Genomic DNA, 19,475 nt, shown 5'->3' on the forward strand with positions numbered 1-19,475 from the left:
ATAAACGGCTCTCCACCCTGCCATATGGCTGACTGTAGCAGAATAAAACTTATATTTTGTATTTACCCAACAAAAGTACACTATATTTTAAATCCTCATTCTATTTTAATGAGTACAATGCAGCAGATGCATCTGAAAGTAAACATTGCTCATAAATAATATACTATAGATGTTGGATTTTACTCTAGCAGTAGAGTGAAAATCTGGGTCAAGTTAACATTACATATTGATTACATCAGTAACGGCTGCTTTGTGCTCATTCTGTGAAGTCAGCAAACACGTCATTATGGCGCACATATTGCAGACTTTACATTGACATCTGTCACATTATGTTTTTTGGATCACATAGGTAAATTGCATAACCGATGGTGTAATTAACAACCAAACCAATAATCCCAATTAATCTACTTTAATCTGACGATGGAAGCAGATGGAGAGATTGTGTCTCTTATAAGGTGATATTCCTAATATAATTCCTAAATTCAGATGTGTAATTGTATAATAATAAAAAACTTCTTGTATTTACATATTCCAAATGTAAACCTTTTTCTTTTATTTTTCTGACTGTTTTTTTATTATTATTAAAATATCAGCGGAGACTTCTCTCAAGTCAAGCGCGTTAAATCCGTCACTCCCACTGGTCAGACAAGTTGAGTGCACTCGTGCTTTAGTTGTCACGTGTACAGTATGTGTTGTGAACATGTCTGGGTTTCTCCTGGAAGGTTACACTGTGTTGAACAGTTTTCACAAGCCTTGCAGAGCTCTTAGGTATCCATCTCTTGAGACTGGGAGGGGGTGCTGGAGGGAGTATCCATCCTCTGATTGAGCCTAATAATGCAGAGAGCTGATGATCAGAACCAGATGTGGCACGTGGAGCTGAGGTCTCAGGCAGGTTAGCCTCTACATGCACAATCGCTGTCGCCTCTTCAGTTTGAACTCAAATATTTCGTTTTTTTCTCTCCGCAGGCGGCAGGGTGAAGACGTGGAAGAGGCGGTGGTTCATTCTGACAGACAACTGCCTCTATTACTTTGAATACACAACAGTAAGTTTACACAAATATTTACTACTTTTTTGCAGATTGCCAACAGAATCTTTTTTTTTTTATCAGAGTGGATCTTGAAGGAATAGTTTGACATTACAGAAAATTTGCTTTTTTTGCCAAGAGAGATGAGAAAATTGATACCACTCACAGATATGACTGGTATCAATCTTCTCATCATTACACTCTCTGTAAGAAAGTAAATACACACACACACACACACACACACACACACGTACGTACATACGGTCTTTGCCTTCCAGCTCTGCTCTTTAACAGATGCAGCCCCTTTGACCTAAATGAACCACACTCCAGCAATTAACACGAGGCATCATGGGAAACATCTGCAAAGTCTACGGTACACATCTGGCACCGCTAAGCCGCAAGCCAAGTGCCTCCCCCAACCCGCTGCCTGTCACCCCACGCTTCACCCCAACACCCACATCCCCATTTCTGAGTACCCCCTCCCCCTCCGAACACAATCCACCAATCCCTCAGCACACACACTGCAGCGGGGGTACACACACTCAAAAAGGCACACACACAGCCAGCTGTGAGCAGCTGTCCCAGGGCATTTCCTCCCCCCTGCTGTGCCCCCTCATTAGTAGGAAGATGACAGGCAGGACACGAGGCTGTTCCTCAAGGTCCCCCCTCACATCTGGCCCCACAGACACAAAAGCAGTCGCTAGAGGATGGAGGATGTAGGGAATGTAGGGAGTGTAGGGTTATATCTCCCATGAGTGCTGTCCCCTACGTGACCGGGATGAATAAAAACTTCAAGTGTGCTTTCATCACCACCTTTATTTTTACTTTGATGCTGTAAGGCTCAATATAATGTAGAGAGAACAGTTAAAATACTTAACTTCGCTGTGGTGGAAATTCAAGGTGCTACATGTAGCATTAAAAATTTTTTTTAAATTTGTGACGTTAGTATTTTATTTTTTTGAATTTGTAGCTGATACAAATCATACTTTGAATTTGCTTTGAATAATACATGTGTAATTGTGAGTGTGTGGATATTGTCTGGGCTGGATCTTTTCTTCATTATATGTCACGGCGCCCTTATTACACAGATTTTGTCCATAAGAGACATGTACTGAATGAGTGATATGTTGATGCTGAGGGTTGTCTTTGTATGTGTTTCAAGGATAAAGAGCCACGTGGGATTATTCCTCTGGAGAACCTCAGTATCAGAGAGGTGGACGAGCCCAGAAAACCTGTAAGCAGCAACTTCAGACACTGTCTTGTCCTGCTGAATCTGTCTTTATCTATTTTAATGGACCTATATAGTAAAAAGTGAGATTTCCATGTCTTTTTTAAAATTATAAACCAGGTCTAGGTGCTATATAAGTACTGTAAAAGTATATAAAACGCTCAGTCCGCAGAGAAATGCACACAGTCTGTATTTAGAAACGGGGCCTTTAAACGAGCCGTCAGGACTTCTGTACAGTTGTGATGTCACAACTATACTATATATAGGTAAAAAGCGACGCTACAGTGCTGTTACAGACATTCCCTGCAGAGACAGTGATAGCATAGATGTGGAAGATCCGAAAATGCTGACCAATCAGAGCAGACTGGAATGGCGAGACAGGCGCTAAAACTGAGAGTTTCAGACAGAGGGTGAATACAGATTCAGACAGATCCAATGAGAAAAATAATGCGTTTTTCAATTGGTTGCCTCCCCAGAACTGCTTCGAGCTCTACAACCCCAACCACAAAGGTCAGGTCATCAAGGCCTGCAAGACAGAAGCGGACGGGCGCGTCGTCGAGGGCAACCACGTGGTTTACAGGATATCGGCCCCCACACCGGAGGAGAAGGAAGAGTGGATCAAATCCATCAAGTAAGAGACGCTGTGTTAGTGTGGATCCATTTACACTGAGAGGGCACTTAGCCAAAGCGGGGCTGTCTCATGTGGGACTTTCTCACGTTTGACCTTGACTGTGAGAAAGCAACACACACACACACACACACACACACACACACACACACACACACACACACACACACACACACACACACACACACACACACACACACATACACACACACTGGTGACTAAATGTGACTGTGTTTCTCACACCTCCACACAGATAACACTCAGAAGTGATTTCTGCTCTGCTGGATAAGCTCACTTCCCTTTGATTAGCGCTCAGCAAGCACAGAAAGACACACACACACACACACACACACACACACACACACACACACACACACACACACACACACACACACACACACCAGCTTAGGCACTATGCATTGCTCAGTTAGAAGTGTTCTGGCAACACCTGATTTGTCATATCCAAAATGCTGCCTTGTTATGGAAGGAGAGAGGAGTTGCAGCAGTAAATTGGGCCCAGAGTGGGTAATTGATCAGCTCTCTGGTTATCATCCACTTAGCTGCAGCTTCACTGGCAAATATGATCAATAAAATAGCAGAAATCATATTACACAATGCTTCCATGCTATAATGATATTTAAAAATGCACTTAGCATTGACATGTGTGTATCCATTAAATGAAAGTAATGTTTTTTGTTGGCTAAGTTACTGGAAATCTTGTCTGGGTGAGGCAGCTTCACGTATAGTTAAAGTGATGGTAAGAGGAGAGAGGTGGTCACTTTACTCTGTTTGGGAGATTCAGTCAATTGACCATCAGATGACACACTATGTGTACTATACATTTCACACTCCTGTGGCAGGCCTCAGAGCTTTCAGTGCAAAAGCACAAGTGTGATCCAGAAGTGTTTTTTAGGGCAGTTGCACATCATAATGTAAAGTCTTTTCCGGTCACTGCTGAAACAATAAATATCACAAATTAGACTCAGCAGGACAGAGCTGTGCTGCCTCAAACACACTCTCACTTGACTCAGCTGCTGGGGCGGCAGACTGTCCTGTGGTCAGCAAACACACACACACACCACCTGACTCATCTACATGACTGGAAATGGCTCTTGTGGTAACTGTTTTGTGAACACACACACACACACACATATAACACTGCCCTGTTGCTGGGAAGGCTGCGTGCGGGTTACTCAGCGTAATTCCTATCCTAAGTTTAATGTTAGTGATGACACCTAGGGTGTGACGCTTTGATTTTCCTATAGGCAACATGGAAGGGCCATGGAGCCACTTAAGATTCCCAACCTTGGAACCCCAAACCTGTCTTCTTACAGACTAAGCTATACCAATTGTCATTGTGTAGTATGTCGAAAAAAAAGTCATAAAAGGTTATAGTATAGTATGTCGAAAAAAAAGTCATAGTATAGTATGTTGAACAAATCATGAAAAGTCATAGTATAGTATGTAGAAAACAATCATTAAAAAGTCATAGTATAGTATGTGGAAGAACGGGATAAAAAACTCAAAGTATGTCAAAAAAAGTGCAGAAGAACATGCAAACTCCACACAGAAAGGCCTAGCCCAAACTGGGGATTGAACCAAATGTCAGAGACTACCATGTCTACTTGCAGCAGATTTTAGCTTCTGATGAGAATCAAACTCCCATCCTGGGACTCCCAAACCTGTCTTCTTACAGACTGAGCTATAACAATTGTCATAGTATGCTATGTCGAAAAAAATCATAAAAGGTCATAGTATTGAAAAGAAATCATAGTGTAGTATGTTGGAAAAAATCATAGTATAGTATGTTGGAAAAAGTCATAGTATAGTATGTCGAAGAAAAATATAATTTTAACTCCTGATGGGAATCAAACTCCCAACCTTGGAACCCCAAACCTGTCTTCTTACAGACTAAGCTATACCAATTGTCATAGTATTGTATGTCAAAAAAAAAATCATAAAAAGTCATTATTGAAAAGAAGTCATAGTATAGTATGTTGAAAAAAAAAAAGTGATACAAAAGTCATAGTATAGTATGTGGAAGAACATGACAAGAAAGTGCAAACTCCAAACAGAAAGGCTCAGCCCAAACTGGGGATTGAACCAAGTGTCAAGAGTCAGCAATGTCTACTTGCAACAGATCTTAGCTTCTGATGGGAATCAAACTCTCAACCTTAGGCTCCCAAACCTGTCTTCTGACAGACTGAGCTATAACAGTTGTCATAGTATGCTATGTCGACACAATGAGATGTTGAGATATTAATAGCACAGGAAGCACAGTTTGACTGAAGAGCGGGTTTCAGAGGTGTAACAAATCACTGTAAGTGTCAGGTAGAATCAAAACGGGTTTCTTTTTTTAGATACACCACAAAGCCTTATGGGTTTTTAAGCAAGATGCACTGGCTGATAGATGCAAGGCAGTATAAGGTCCAGTTAGTACACTGAGAAATCGCTGGACCTCATCCCAGACAATACTGGAATGTTCTAAACACCACAAATTGATCCTGTGTAACAGTGTTTTTCAGTACCAGATGTGACTGGTAATAAAAATACATATTGTTCATAATGTTGACAGCGACATTGTCAGCGTGCGTAGGATTTCCATCAGCAGTGGAAAACTGCTGACCACTGATCCGCTCTTTCTTCTCCTCTTTCCGCAGAGCCAGCATCAGCAGGGACCCTTTCTATGACATGCTGGCCACCAGGAAGCGGAGGATAGCCAATAAGAAATGATGTCTGTCCACCTTCAACCACGCCTGCCTCGAACACCATGTCTGTGACCAGCAGAGTCCTTGTGTGTGTGTGTGTGTGTGTATGTGTGTTTCGTCACAGGGAGTCACAAAGGGTCTCCCGGTTGTTCTTTTAGGGCTGGAGGACGAGCAGCAGGCACAGGTGTGAGTTTTTTCGGGACTGAAACGGATCAAGTTTATTTTCGCGTGAAGATTGTCTGCATCCGTTCTTGGCTGATGTGAAGGTTTTTTTTACATCGGGCACAGACTCTGAACACTTGCCATGTGCCATTTTGGGTGAGACCTTATGGGGGAAGAAGGAACGGTGTGCAAAATCTTATTAAGAAATGGCCAATTTAATGAGGACTAGAGCCATGACTGGAATCATGGGATGTCTTTGCACAGTGTGGCTGTGACGAGATTGCCCTCTGCTGGACACATAAGGAATCTAAGGGAGGATTTGAAACCTGAATATCCTCCTCACATGGCATTCTTTTCATCTAGACCGCCTGATCTGCTTGGCTGTCTGCTGTCTGCCAACAAGACTCCCAGATGCCAGTAAACATTTTATTATCTTCTCCTCACATGTCCTTTGACAACTGCCAACAACGTTTTGTAGTATCCTGTAACTACAGAAAGCCTCAAGCTTAAAATCAGCTGGTCTGATTGTTAGCCCTCAAGTGACTGTATCTGTATATGCAAACACGCTGATGTATTCTAGAACTAGTCTCATCTACTAACATTTACAGCACGTGCCCTTATTTCCTCTTTGAAGGCAACGGAATTGATACGGCTCGAGGAATAATACTTCACGTGTATTGAGTGTAATGATCCCTTTTAAGTGGCCAATTTTAAAAAGCTATATACATCCTATATTAAATCTGTCAACGGTCATATTATGTATTGAAAATCCACCTCTGTTCATTTCTTTTGTATTTATTTTTCTTAAATTTGTTTAACAAAAGAGGCAGTCCCCGATTTACATTATGCATGTATAGAATATATTGTACATACTGTTTTTGTTTCTTTCTTTGTTGTGTTTATGTAGCATGTAAATCATAACGGCCGTAGCCTATACCCGTTCACCTTTTTTCTTTTTTTTTGTTAAACCTCTAACAGTTTACAATAGTGGAAGAGGGACTTTGTGCAGCTCTTTGCAGAGCAGTGAAACTTCCTCACACTGTGTTATTACTGAAGATCAGAGAATACATGTTCTATGAAAGAAAAAGTCACTATGCTGAGTTGGACAAGAGAGTATAGAGTATATATAAGCGGGTTCAAAACACCCTTGAAAATGAGATATTGGAATTTTCAAAACTCCGATGCTGACTGGAATCTGAGGACTGTTTTCCCAAACAGAGATCAAGACAACTTGCAGCTTGATCTTTCACTAGTAGATGGGAGCTTCTAACATTAGCTTGATCTTAGTTTGGTAAAACTGCTCCTGAATACTTTGATGAAGGCTTTTTGAATAAAATGACATGCTGATCAGAAAACAAAAAGTTCTTGTGTGTGCATGTGAATTCAACGAAAAGAGTGCAACTCGCTAAACTTAGGTCTTTGGTTATTTCAAACATGGAAACAGTGTTGTGAATAAAATATAGTCAGCCCGAGTCATTTTGCCAAAAGCTAGAAATGTGTGTGTATTTAACTAGACGTGAATACAGAAGAGTGCTATCAGTTTCCATCCACACTTAATGTATCTACATTATAATTTAACGGTAGTGGAAAGTTTGTTTAACAAGAGGCTTGGTTACAATCAATCTATTCCTAGTATATATATAATACAAAGGCAGACAGGAGCTTTTCATAAATCCCTGGCAACTCGTCAGTCATGACCATTAGCATTTGTCCCCATTCATTTCAAATGCAGCTTGTAAACAAAGTCAAAGACCAAGAACGGTTACAATTTCTGACATGAACAAATGTATTTTAAGGCTTTTACCTCATACAATGTATAAATTCTGACATGCTAAACTAAAAAAGTAAAACAGCAGTTTTTTTTTTTAACTTCTGTCGAAGGTTGGAAAAAAAATAAAAGCAAACCATATTCCTTGCCCTAGTTTGTCCAGAGTATGGTCAAAATTAACATGGATTTTTTTTCTAAAAACAAAGCAGAACAAAACATCTACGGATAACCCTGATACAGGATTTTTACGTATAAAAATAACTGATAGTACAGTCCAAAATTAAATTCACAGTATTTTTGATGACGCTAGAAGACACAAACTGTAGTTTTCATTAAAAAGCAAACACAAATGGTCCACAGTCATGATAACATATTGTTGATGCTTTTTTTTCTTCTTTTTTCCCCCCAACGTTTAAAAAGAAAGAGAATGTGAGAGAGGCATGATCCAGAGAAAAAACCTTAGAATCTGTGAAAAAGTTTAAAAATTACATAGTGAATCTTAGGCTTCAGAGCAAAAAAAAACAAAAGAAAATGGAAAATGTCCTCAAGTCTGTCCAGGGTTTATGTGGAGCCATCAGTCAGCGAAGCCTTGGAGCTGCGCTGCACTCGTCTGTCTGTTCAGGAATATCTCCCTCCATTAGTTTGTCCGCTCCCAGTGGGATCAAAGAAAAAAAAAACTCAAACACATCACGGCTCTGTAAATATGGTGACATCTTAAACTTGCAGCCAACGTGATGCCTTTTCTCCCCGGCAACACGTTTCCCTCTAAGTTTCATTTTTATTTGAAGCAGGTGGATATCCACGATGGATGTTTGCAGGTTTTCAAGTCCTGAGTTCCACTGAGCAGCAGTTGAGATGTTTAAGCTCCAGGCTTTGTTTGTGTTCATACAAGTATATATATATATATATATATATATATATTAATATCTTTCATCATAAATCCAATGGGTGAGAGTTTGTTTTTATCCATAGTTAGGAGAATCATGGCAAATAAATCATTGCCTAAAAAAAAAAAGAAGAAAAAAAATACCATTTCTGAACATTTAAAACACTTTCGTTGTGGTAAAAATACAATATATTCCCAACGAAGAAGCACCACGTCAAAAAGGTTGTTGATGTCATTCCTCTGCTGTTGTTAAAATGGTGATGATGTGTCTGAAACGAGAAAGAAGAGATCTCTGTAAAATCCGTTTGCTGACCGGTTAGCTAAAATATTTGCACCTATAATAAGAGTTCCTACGGTTTATTAGCACCCACTGTACTAGAGCATACTGTGATAATCATTAAAATGGCGCCCACTCACAGTCAGTGTTTCAAGCCACTGGAGAATCCGTGGGAGTCGCCATTGGCTTGGCCATAACCATTTCCTGCAAAACAGGATCAACACTGTCAAGTGACAAGCTCCACAGCAGCATTTATTTCAGCATTTTGATCATTTTTGAGGATGACGCTGACTGTGAAAAAGCGGTAATACCTTTGTATCCGTTGAGGTGGAGGTGTGTGGAACCGTTTGTGTGGGAGGTGTGGATGGAGGGGAGTAGATGGTCGCTGCCGCCATCGGCGTAGTCTGTGCGCCGGCGCTTTTCTGGCGAAAAACCACTGTCGTGTTTCGCGTCCCTGGTGTCATGGTAACGCCGCTTGCGGCTCTCCCTCTCCTCACTGCTGCCGTTCTTGTGGCTCCGAGCTGCTCCTGGGCTGTGCTGCTCGGCCTCGCTGTCCCGCTGCCTCCGCTTTTTCTTCTTCTTCTTTTTTGTTTCAGCGGCTCTGTCCGAGTCCGCTTCGGAGCTTCTAGGGAAAACCAGAAAACACACCATGATTATTCTCAATCTAAAAAATGTAATAAAAAATATGAGAAGAAAAAAAAAAAAAACACCCCTCACAGAACCCAAGATGATGTCTTCAAATGTCTTTGTATGTCTGTGTGAAAAGTCCAAAATCCAAAACTACTGCATTTACTATGACAAAGAACAGCAGCAAGTCCTTACATTTGAGGACCTAAAACCTTGCTTGAAAAATTGCTACAATTCATTATCAAAATAGTTGTAGATTTTTTTTTTTTTCTGCCGATTGACTAATTGATCAATTGGCTAACTGTTTTAGTCCTAAAATAATGAGAATTAAATTATGCAATTCAGTTTATAATGGAGGATAGTACAATTGATGGGGATCTAACACTGAATGGTTTAGCAAAATGGCAAATATCACTATCCAAAACTAAATTTACACAAAGATGCAGCATGGAGGCAAATATAGCGTTAACTCACCCGCTCTCGCGGTGTCTGTCTTGATCCTTTGACTTCTTCTTTTTCTTGCTCTTTTTGTGTTTTTTAGAGCGGCGGGCCTCCGAGCTGTCGTCCCTCTCCTTGCTCAACGGATCAGCAGTCTTGTGATTCTGGTCCTCCCTGTTTGGAGCCGATTCAAACGTGGAGAGACGAGCCCGAGGAGGCGAGTCCTTGGACTTTATGGAGGTTTCTCGCTCTGTGGGAGGCGAGGAAGTCTCCTCTTTTGACGGATAATAGTCCCTCTCTCTGCCGTTGCTCTTGTCCTTCATCACCCGGGGTTCTCGACTCTCCTGCTGCCACCGCCCACGACTGTGAGACTCCTCGCGATATGGATAACCGTGTCCCCTCCGCTCACGGTCCCAGTCCTCTCTGGACCTGTGGTGATGATAGTGGTGGTAATGGTGAGAGCACCTGTCACGATCGCGCTCCCTCGGGTGTTGGACGTTCCGCTCCCAGCGACGCTCAGACTCCCAGTCCCTGTAGGAACGATCGTAAGGAGGCATACGATCCCTGTACGAGCGATGGTGGGGATCTCGGGAGTCCCGTCTGTGCCGATGGTGATCACCGTCGCTTTCTCCACTCCTGTCCCTGTAGTGTCTCTCCCTGTCGTGTCTCTCCCTGTCTCTGCTCCAGTCAGAGTACAGCCTGTCTCTCTCCCTGTCTCGGGAAGTTTGTCCTTCATTGCCTCTAGAACTGGGCTTGGACTGGTGTTGCGCCTTAGCATCTGCGCGTCTTTCAGTGCCTGCTGACGTATCACTGGTCTGTGGCGAATCCTTTGCTTTCTCCCCACCTCTGCTAACCTTCTGTGGAGCTGCAGAGACCCCATTGGTGCTTTGGGAGCAGTCTGGCGGGATGGATAAGGCCGCAGGGTTGCCATGCTGGGCAGAAGAGGAAGTAGATTCCCTAGATGGGACAGAATGGATCTTTGTAGCTGAAGGTGGAGAGCAAACAGCGGCGGATGCTGTACACTGAGGCAGGGGCTCAGACACTGCTTTAGCCCTTGTGTCAGGAGTGGAGAGATGCTGGCGTTCACTGGCAGCAGGATGGATGCTCTGAGAAGGACTGGCCTGGGATGAGGAAGAATGATGGGCCTCTTTGCTAGAAAAAACAAAAACAAAATACATAAGCAAATAAATATTGCTTGGCATCACACTTTCGGGGTGGAATGTCTGTGTATACTGTAAGAATGTGAGAATAAAGTAAATTCATAAAATCATTTTTTTTTCATTTTTTAATCGCTTAATACAGTGCTGCTCATGAGTATAGGAACCCCTGCTAAAGTTGACTAAAGAGGAATAAAAAAATATCATCTTTTGGAAATTGATCTTAATGCCTTAATTGAAATAATTGGGGAAAATTCAACCTTTAAAGACACCAATTTTCTTTGTGAATGAATAATGTATTGTAAATAAACAAATGTTCTTCCTTAAAATACATATGTTAAATTCCCATGGAAGCAGGCATATTTTTTATTTTTAAAGGCCAATTATTTCAGGGATCCAGGATACTATGTATCCTGATAAAGTTCCCTTGGCCTTTGGAATTAAAATAGCCCACCATCATCACATACCCTTCACCATACCTAGAGATTGGCATGGTTTGAGATGATTTTATGAAAAGTACCCCATGCCAATCTCTAGGTATGGTGAACTTTAGCAGGGATTCCTATACTCATGAGCAGCACTGTATGTGGTTGACAGAGAAATAGCTTTTCCAGCTCAGTGTTAGAGTGCTAATCTTACCTTGTATCACTATGGTCACTATCTAGTCCATTAGCAACAACAGTAGCCACAGTGGATGAACTGCCATGATTACTGCCAGAGATCTGAGGAGCAAAAACAGGATTTATTTATTATTTATCTATTTAGAAGCAATAAGACTGTTCATAAGGTTATACGTTAAGCATATATAAGCATATCATTTACTTTATCAGGGGGGTTGTGTCCATTCACTTTGTGGTGTCCATAATGGTGCCCATTTTGACTGGATTTAGAGACGCCATTGGTTGGTCCATTTAATCCGTAACCGTTGTGGTGTACTCCCAACTCTCCGTTGGTGGCTTGAGGAGAATTATTAAAGGCCTCTCCTGTTCTGCCGTTTCCATTAAAGCGTGACTTGGCTGAACCGCCGTTATCCAGAGTGCCACAGTTCTCCTGGTCCGACTCCTCTGAAGACTCTTGGCCGTATGGCACCAAGAACGACGATCCATTCCCTCCTGTGTGGTGGTTCCCGTTTCTGCAAGATGTTCCGTTAATGTGGTTAAGCTGACGTGGAACAAAGCGAACGTCTGAGGTAGACTGAGAGGAGGATAAAGAGCTGGAGGAGGAAGAGCTGCTGCTGCTGCTGCTGCTGGCGGCAGAGGACGGCTGGCTGTAAGAGGACGAGGAGGAGGAGGACGGGCGGTTCGGTTTGCCTTGTCCAATGAAGAATGAAAGCTTCTGGCGCTTGTCGTGGTCTGGGATCATTGTGGGCCGGGTGATTGAGTGGGAGATGGAAGAAGAGGAAGATGCCAGTCCATGGCTTGGTTTTTCCACAACACTGCTGCTGGTGCTGGGCTTGGTGGGATAGTCCCTCAGAGATCCGTTCCCATTAACGTGAAGCGTGCGCTGAGGAGGAAACAAAAAGACATGTTTTAATAATGGAATATACTGTACATCTTAAAAGTGCTCATATTACGCTTTTTGGCTTTTTCCATTTCCTGTATTGGGTTATATATCTTTTTTGTGCAAGTTATAGGTTTACAAAGTGAAAAAGCCAAACGTCCACCCCAAAGGGACTTACCATCTCCAACAGAAAACACTGTTAACAAACCAAACAGCTCTACTGTAGTCCAGCCTTTACTTCCGTGACGAACGTGCGTCACTTTCTTATAATGCTAGTCTAGCTGCTAGCGTGGCACTCCCTCATGCTCTGCAACTGACAAGCTAGCAGTACTTACTACGCATGTGCGACTCCCAACAAAGATGGTACAGAAGTGAGATATCTCACTCTGTAGCTAAAAGAGAGCTCAACACACAGGGTGAAAAGAGGAGCTACAGCAATGTGCAGTACAACAAATCTATGGCGTTTTCTGAAAATTAAACCACATAACCCTATTCTGGTACAACCTCTAAATACAATTATGAACCTGAAAATGAGCATAATATGAGCACTTTAAATGGATAACATTCAAATATTAGAGTCTGCAGTACCTTGGTCATGTGTGGTGGCAGCTGGGGACCGATGAAGCCAATGTTGTTTTGGTGGACGGTGGTGTTGACGCGTGGTATCACCACCGGTCGTGGAGATGACTGACCAGGGACGCCTGGGTTATGGCTCATGTGGCTGTAGTCCCCTGTTTTTTTCACATCACTGGACCTAGTGACACCAGCAAAAGAGGAATTAGCAATAGGAAGTATTTTAAACGAATGAGAGGGTTCATATGAAAGGCTTTGTGACTTTTTAAGGTTTCTGAGAATGTCTTTTAAAATGATGGTTTACTCACTTGATATAGAAAAGGACATAAGCCTGCTGGTTGAGAACAGACCTAATGTCACTGACAGACACAGAGGAATCGTTCATCTGATACCACTGCCCATTGCTTGCCTGGGAAACACAACAGAAGAGTTGGCAGGTTTTAATATATTGGCTTAACAGAATCATACTTGTCACCCATCTTCCATTTTACTTTTACTCAGTTTCTGAATTTGCTATTAGACATATTTTAACATAATAATAACAATAATAACAAAAATTATAATAATAATAATAATAATATTGTGTTTATATACTTGTATGCACTCAAACTAAGACCTGGAGAAAAACTTTTTTAAGTCAAGACCTCAGTCTGTTAAGAGCAAGAGTTGATGTAGGAACTCTGTATTCAATTGTTATGGTGAGTTATTAATAGACAGCTGGAGAGACAAATGTGTGCATGTGTACATGGCAACACCATGATTGATTAGAACATTGAGCCAAAGCAGTGCCAGTACCTTAATATAGCAGAAGTAGTGTCCAGCATGACAGCTGAATCCAGAGTGGACCAGCACAGCATACAGCCCGTAGACCTGGGGCTCCCCTTGAGACTGAGACATAAAGGGCTGCAAGTCCAGGTACTCTGGATATTTCACATCCTGATGACCAAAAAAAACAACAGCTGACTAATATCAAATCAAATATTCACTTCACAAAAACACTAAAATTACAGGTGATTTCCTATAGCTATATCATGGTTCGGGATATTAAAGTCCACACATGTCTTTGTACCTTTGTGATTTTGCCTCCACTGAAGTTTGCAAAGCGTTTGAGTGAGAGGGTGAGCACATTGGCGCTGCGATGGATGGTAAATCTCTTTGAGGCTGTGACCATTTTTTTGCACCTGAGGAAAATAAATGTTGAGTTATTTAGCTGCCAGACTCTTTCTTGACATCGGTTCTAAATTCCTTTAGTCTGTAAAACAACTCACTTGGTGCATTTGTAGGCGTTTTCTCCATCCAGCTGTTCTGGCTTGACAAATTGCTCCAGAGCCTTGGAGACACTGGGAGCTGTCTGCATGGACAGAAAAATAGATTTTAGTACGGTTCTCAAGATCCTTTAAAAAAAAATCTGAATTTATTTTTCTTTTACACATTTGCAGTAAAACACAGACTTATCAGACCCACAAGTGACAGAGAATCTTCTGATTACCTTAATTTCGAGAGTTATATCCAAAAAAGGGTCAAATGTATCGGAGACTGCTTTGCAGTTTAAACATTTAACTGAAAAAGAAAAATCTGTGTTTATTAATTAGACGAGGAAAGATGAAAAACAACAAAAAAGAAGAAACAAATCAAGAAAACAAAATCAACGCTTGTAACATACCTCTGGACCGTAGGTACCCGCCGAAGACTTGATGGATGAAAGTGGTTGCCTGCGTTTGCCTGTCCAATCTGTCACAAAAGATAGATATGAGGATGAAAATCAACCAATTAGGGCAATGACATACCTGACTGGTTGCCTTATTAATCCAACAAACACATATTTTCTGGCTGTACTGAAACAGAGAAAACATTTACAGTATATTGCACAGACAAGTCACAACATATTGCAGCCGAAACAGCAGGAGTGAGAAAGGGAGGAATTAGAGCAAGAGTAATTAGTTGAGAGACCACCTGTTACTACAGAATATGAATCAACTTGATACTTGAGGTTCCTAAAATCACTTTCAGTCCCCCGAGAACCACCATGGCCAGCCCAGAGCATCTATTAAACATGCATTTAGGCTTTGTATGCATACATAACCTACTTGGCAAGGGCTTGACACGGATTTCACATAATTCAGGAGAAAAACATGAATACTTTATCCAAAGCGGTGTACAGTTTTAGAAATGTATGAAACATACTTGGTTCCAGGTAAGCAGGCTTTTTGCATAGCATCCACTGTGTACCGCAGGAACTCATGGGCATCCTCCTGACTTCCATAGCGGAAGTGCTTAGCAATCCCTGTGAGGGAAAAAAACAAAACAGTTAAATATATAGGAAGTTGATAAATGATATTAAACTTACACATAGATGTAAAGTTAAAATTTATTTTAACAGCACACTACAAACTCCTAACAGAAAATTTCCCTCCAAAATTAAAAAAGTAAAAACAGCCACACTCTGTGTCATTCGGTTCAGGTCAACATCTGTGTTTTAGGTCTACAGACAACCACTTACTTTTGAGCTCATTGAGCACCCCAATGGGCTTAATGACATTCCCAGAGTTTGCAAAAACCTGAATGATGTGATTTTGCATGGTGCACATCATACAGAACCCCGGCTCGTGACCTGCGGCAGGGACAGATGGTCAAAACATTGATTAGTAAGACATGAATCAGACAAGAAATGAGCTCATAGATACAAGCTTGGTGTGACAATTACTGCAGGACTGTACAATTACACAATAACTTCCTTGGTGCAAAGAAGCACCATGAAACACTAACTTACATGTTTTGGAGTGCTCCCGTGTCAGCAAGTAGTTGGCAAACGGAGGCGTGTAGGTAAGACACTGCAGGGCTGAGTTGAGGAAGCAGGTGTTCCCCATGTTCTGCAGGCCTGCACCAATGCGCTGAACCTGGGTCCACTTCAGGTTAAGCCGCTCTGGAGGGAAGAGGACCTTCTGGGGCGAGTCAATGCCATCACCGCTGCTTATCACTATACACACAGAGCCAACATTGTTACTAAAATTAGATTCAATGGGGTTCACCTTCAGTACCTTACAGTCATAGCTATCAGTCTAAAGAGTTATATAATGTAATCCTGACTACTGAGTCAGGCCGGTTTCACATAGCGTCAGGCAGGCCTCCAGCGGATTGGCGAAAAACGCAAGAATTCCCATTCATTTTGAAAGGGGGCCCCAGGTGGGCGGAAAAAAAAACCTGCAGAGGCCTGCGGCGAAAAAAAGATGAGACGGATTCAACTTTTGCAGAAATGCAACCCGACGTCACGCTGCGGTGGCCAATCATGTAACCCGCGATAAGACTTGTCAGTCTGTTTTGAGGTGGTGTAAGAGTCCCGTACAGTAAATAAAAAATGATAAGGTTAAAAAACGAAACACAAGCACTTAACTGCCCAGGAGTTTGTGTAACAGCTGACTGTTTCCTGCAACAAGCTCCAGCACAAAGCACAGTCGATCCGTCTCTTTTCTCTCGCTCTCTCTCCGTGAAATGAAGCTGCCTGCCTCGGAAATGTCGAGATCTATAAACGATCTGACGGAAAACAATAATTGTGAAATATAAAGTCTATTTGTGCTACAGTACATTAGGTGGTTAAAGAACACAACAGGACGTCACACAAATGGGCCATTTATGTGACACTCCCACCGCTACACAATCCTGCGGCGGATCGCCGGGCTGACCTAGTCTGAATAAAGCCTAAGATTGTAAAACAAGTTGAAGAATTAAAAAAAAAAAAAAAAAAAAGTTTCTCTTTTGTTTCTGCTAAACAAGTCAGGCTGCTCTTTATATCAAAACACCAATTGCGTCACAAGCTCAGGAGATTGATCATGCTCTCACAAAACTGGCTTGGTTATATAACTGGATGAATGAAAGTAGAGTGGAAGCAGCAACACAACACCCACAAAACCAGTTGTGTCACACTCTTATAATAATAACAATCTCATAATGAGAGTAGCATACAATTTTTCCTTATTCCTTAGTGCGCTTGGCATTATGTATATGTACATCAGCATTTCCAATACAGATGGGGAAATACTGATCGGTATTAGCCTCAAATTAATTTATAATTGTACTGCTTGAAAAGATAGGTCAGAATACTCTTCCATGCATCTACTGTGTGGGCGATAAATGGAGGGTAAGGCGTACATTTTCCTCCCAGCTTTCAAAGCATGCATTAAAAACACAGCTGATAAAAGCCTTTGCTTCTACCTTGCTCCTTGGGCCGGTCCGCAGAGGAGGGCGTACTGTTGTAGACTGCAGCTCCAGGCGTTGGGCCCAGGCAGCCTCCTGCAGCCTTCAGCCTCGGAGAGTCGCTGGGCATCGTAGGATTGCCCATTGCCCAGCTGCTGGAACAGCTGCCGTCCATCCCCGAGTCTCCACTGGTAAAGGGAGTTCGCTTACACCCGACTGACTCGTGGTCAGACTTTTCTGAAGATCTGTCAACTATGGTCATTGTTCATTGCTGTATGAGGAGCAGAAACAGAGGTATAGAACTATGAGCTGCTGAGAATACAGACTGAGTTCAAGGTTTTGTGTTTTTCATTTCTGTTGTTGCTTTAGACACATGTAATCTGAGTTAGGCACATCATGACCGTTACTGTTCTCAAATACAGAGCGATAACTTTTTAACTTCTCTTACTGTTCTCGTTAAGTGTAACACACTAAATTATACACGTCTTTTTGTTCTCACAGACTATATTAACACAACTAATTTGGATAACATTACAGTACATTTAGATTACAGCCACTACAATAAATACGATAGCCAGAATATCACAATTTAACACAAATGATCCCTGCATTCAAATACATTGTTTATTTGCATTAGACAATTTCAGGCTCTTCTAGTACTATGCTCTTTAGTCAGTTATAAAAAGGTTGTATTAGATATGATTATTTATGTTAGGGGGAGGGGGATCACTGTTTCACAGAAGAAAAGTCACTCTCAGTGATATCTTTCACACCAACCAAACTCTGTGGGAGCAGTAGATTATCCAAGTTTCAATTAACAAAAGCTATTAATAAAATAATAGCAGGGACTGTAATTGAGTTAAAAGCATAGATTGTATACAGACTGTATGCAGTCTATGGTTAAAAGTAAGACATTTCTCAGTCAGCCACTTGCATTCAAAACTAATGTAACATAGCTTTTGGTGATAGCAAATCATGGGCACCTGTAAAGTTTCCTTTAAAAAGCGAACGTATGGAAACTGCTTCGAATATGTTAAAAGGTACTAATTTCTGCTAACGTTACCTTGTGAACGTTACTAGTTCACAACTAGTCCTGGTCGGAGCACGTTTACAACAACAGCTGTTCCCTCCCACCTACTCCGGCAGACTGGCGCACGTTGGCTAACAAACGGCTGCTAGGCCTTTAACACGCAGCGCCGCTAAACCTCACTAAAACACGCATTAAACCTTCGCAAGCCCTTGTGGGAGACAGAACACCGATTGAAAGCCCAGCTTTGTCGTCGATGACAGGAACAGAATAACCGATGAGGAGCGAGCGACTCCCGAAGTCACGAACACCATGGAAACGGCGAACACATAGCTAGCTAACAAACGGGGCTAGCTCAGATTACGTGCGGCGACGGCAGCGCTCGTGCGGCAATATTGATGCTAACGCTAGCTAGCTCGGCTCGATGGAAGCTGAGTGACATGGCGGAGAGCAACGTAACCATCTAATATAAACGCCAAAGAGGAGTTTTTTTTTTATTTCTACTTGGAAATACATTTGATTTACAATACGTGGGCTCGAGTAACAGGACGTCTAGCTATCTAGCCGAGAAAGGAGGGGCTCGACACCGGCGGTTGTGTGTGCTCACTGCGCTGCTCTCTCCGACATGACAGAGAACCGGTGTAAGACTACTACAACAAATCTCAGCGGCTTAGGCCTACCAAAACATTACGGCTGCAAAGTTAATGTGACAATTAATCGTAAAATCAACAACACACTCACCTAAAATCTGTCATGAATACGTTAGTAGCGATTGTAAATCCATTCCTTATTTCCAGCGGGTGTCCGGCGGTGAACAATGACGTAGCTAATTGCCCCACGGGTACATCCGGGTACCTTCAATGAAAGGCCGTCTCTGATTGGTTCATTCGGCCGTTTCTGTGAGAGGAACGTGTTTCGGGACCTTTGTGTACACAATGTACAACCAACATTTCGTGCTTTATACCCACAGAGATATACTTTAAGTGGTTCCAGTATAATTACTTGGTTATAAGCAGGCCAACTTGACAGCACAGATGTTTATATATGTGCTGAAATGCCCATTTAAAAAAATAGATTAAGCAGTACCCACAGTATTTCCACTTTTAAAAGTTAATAACTGTGTCGTGTAACCATAAAATCAAAATTGAAAGGCTTACTGTGTCCACAATTGGTTTTCAATTTGCTGACAATGGTCAGCTTCATCTTCATGATCAGGAAGCTTCACAGAATCATAATAGACACGGTCAACTCTGTTTATAGGTCACTTTTTCACTTTCACT

At 41.9% G+C, this 19,475-nt stretch overlaps 2 protein-coding genes across 6 annotated transcripts in view; one reads left to right on the top strand and one right to left on the bottom strand.

Moving 5' to 3' along the window:
- Nucleotides 1-7,106, top strand: part of LOC114547637 (cytohesin-3) — a 32,132-nt gene extending 25,026 nt beyond the window's left edge. The window contains exons 10-13 of the mRNA XM_028566912.1: nt 967-1,043; nt 2,188-2,259; nt 2,730-2,884; nt 5,542-7,106. Coding sequence (XP_028422713.1) covers nt 967-1,043; nt 2,188-2,259; nt 2,730-2,884; nt 5,542-5,614 — 377 coding nt within the window. The 3' untranslated portion in view covers nt 5,615-7,106. The remainder of the gene's footprint in view (nt 1-966; nt 1,044-2,187; nt 2,260-2,729; nt 2,885-5,541) is intronic.
- A 407-nt stretch (nt 7,107-7,513) lies between these two features.
- Nucleotides 7,514-19,418, bottom strand: usp42 (ubiquitin specific peptidase 42). 5 transcript variants are annotated; one of them, XM_028566911.1, is made up of 19 exons: nt 19,353-19,418; nt 18,937-19,092; nt 17,187-17,439; nt 15,748-15,954; nt 15,478-15,588; nt 15,162-15,261; nt 14,641-14,708; nt 14,467-14,537; nt 14,246-14,328; nt 14,047-14,158; nt 13,773-13,913; nt 13,286-13,386; nt 12,993-13,158; nt 11,727-12,407; nt 11,544-11,626; nt 9,784-10,899; nt 8,994-9,304; nt 8,823-8,886; nt 7,514-8,674 (listed from the first exon to the last, which is right to left on the bottom strand). In XM_028566911.1, exons 3-18 carry the CDS (start codon nt 17,428-17,430, stop codon nt 8,825-8,827), a joined length of 3,657 nt encoding a protein of 1,218 aa, XP_028422712.1. In that variant the 5' UTR covers nt 17,431-17,439; nt 18,937-19,092; nt 19,353-19,418; the 3' UTR covers nt 7,514-8,674; nt 8,823-8,824. The 5 variants fall into 5 exon arrangements, with proteins under 5 accessions (XP_028422712.1, XP_028422708.1, XP_028422711.1 ...); XM_028566907.1 differs by having other exon boundaries at nt 8,994-9,307; nt 19,353-19,417; XM_028566910.1 differs by lacking the exon at nt 18,937-19,092 and having other exon boundaries at nt 8,994-9,307; nt 19,353-19,414.
- Between the last annotated feature and the right edge of the window lie 57 nt (nt 19,419-19,475).

Source organism: Perca flavescens, chromosome 21, assembly GCF_004354835.1.
Source record: "Perca flavescens isolate YP-PL-M2 chromosome 21, PFLA_1.0, whole genome shotgun sequence".
Taxonomy (NCBI): domain Eukaryota; kingdom Metazoa; phylum Chordata; class Actinopteri; order Perciformes; family Percidae; genus Perca; species Perca flavescens.

Excerpts from the sequence above, each read along its gene's own strand:
- usp42 (XM_028566907.1), bottom strand. The coding sequence starts at position 17,430 with ATGACCATAGTTGACAGATCTTCAGAAAAGTCTGACCACGAGTCAGTC. Across the intron at positions 14,329-14,466 it reads ATATAACTCTCGAAATTAAG|ACAGCTCCCAGTGTCTCCAA; the intron begins GTAATCAGAAGA and ends CTGTCCATGCAG. Across the intron at positions 14,159-14,245 it reads AACGCCTACAAATGCACCAA|GTGCAAAAAAATGGTCACAG; the intron begins GTGAGTTGTTTT and ends TATTTTCCTCAG.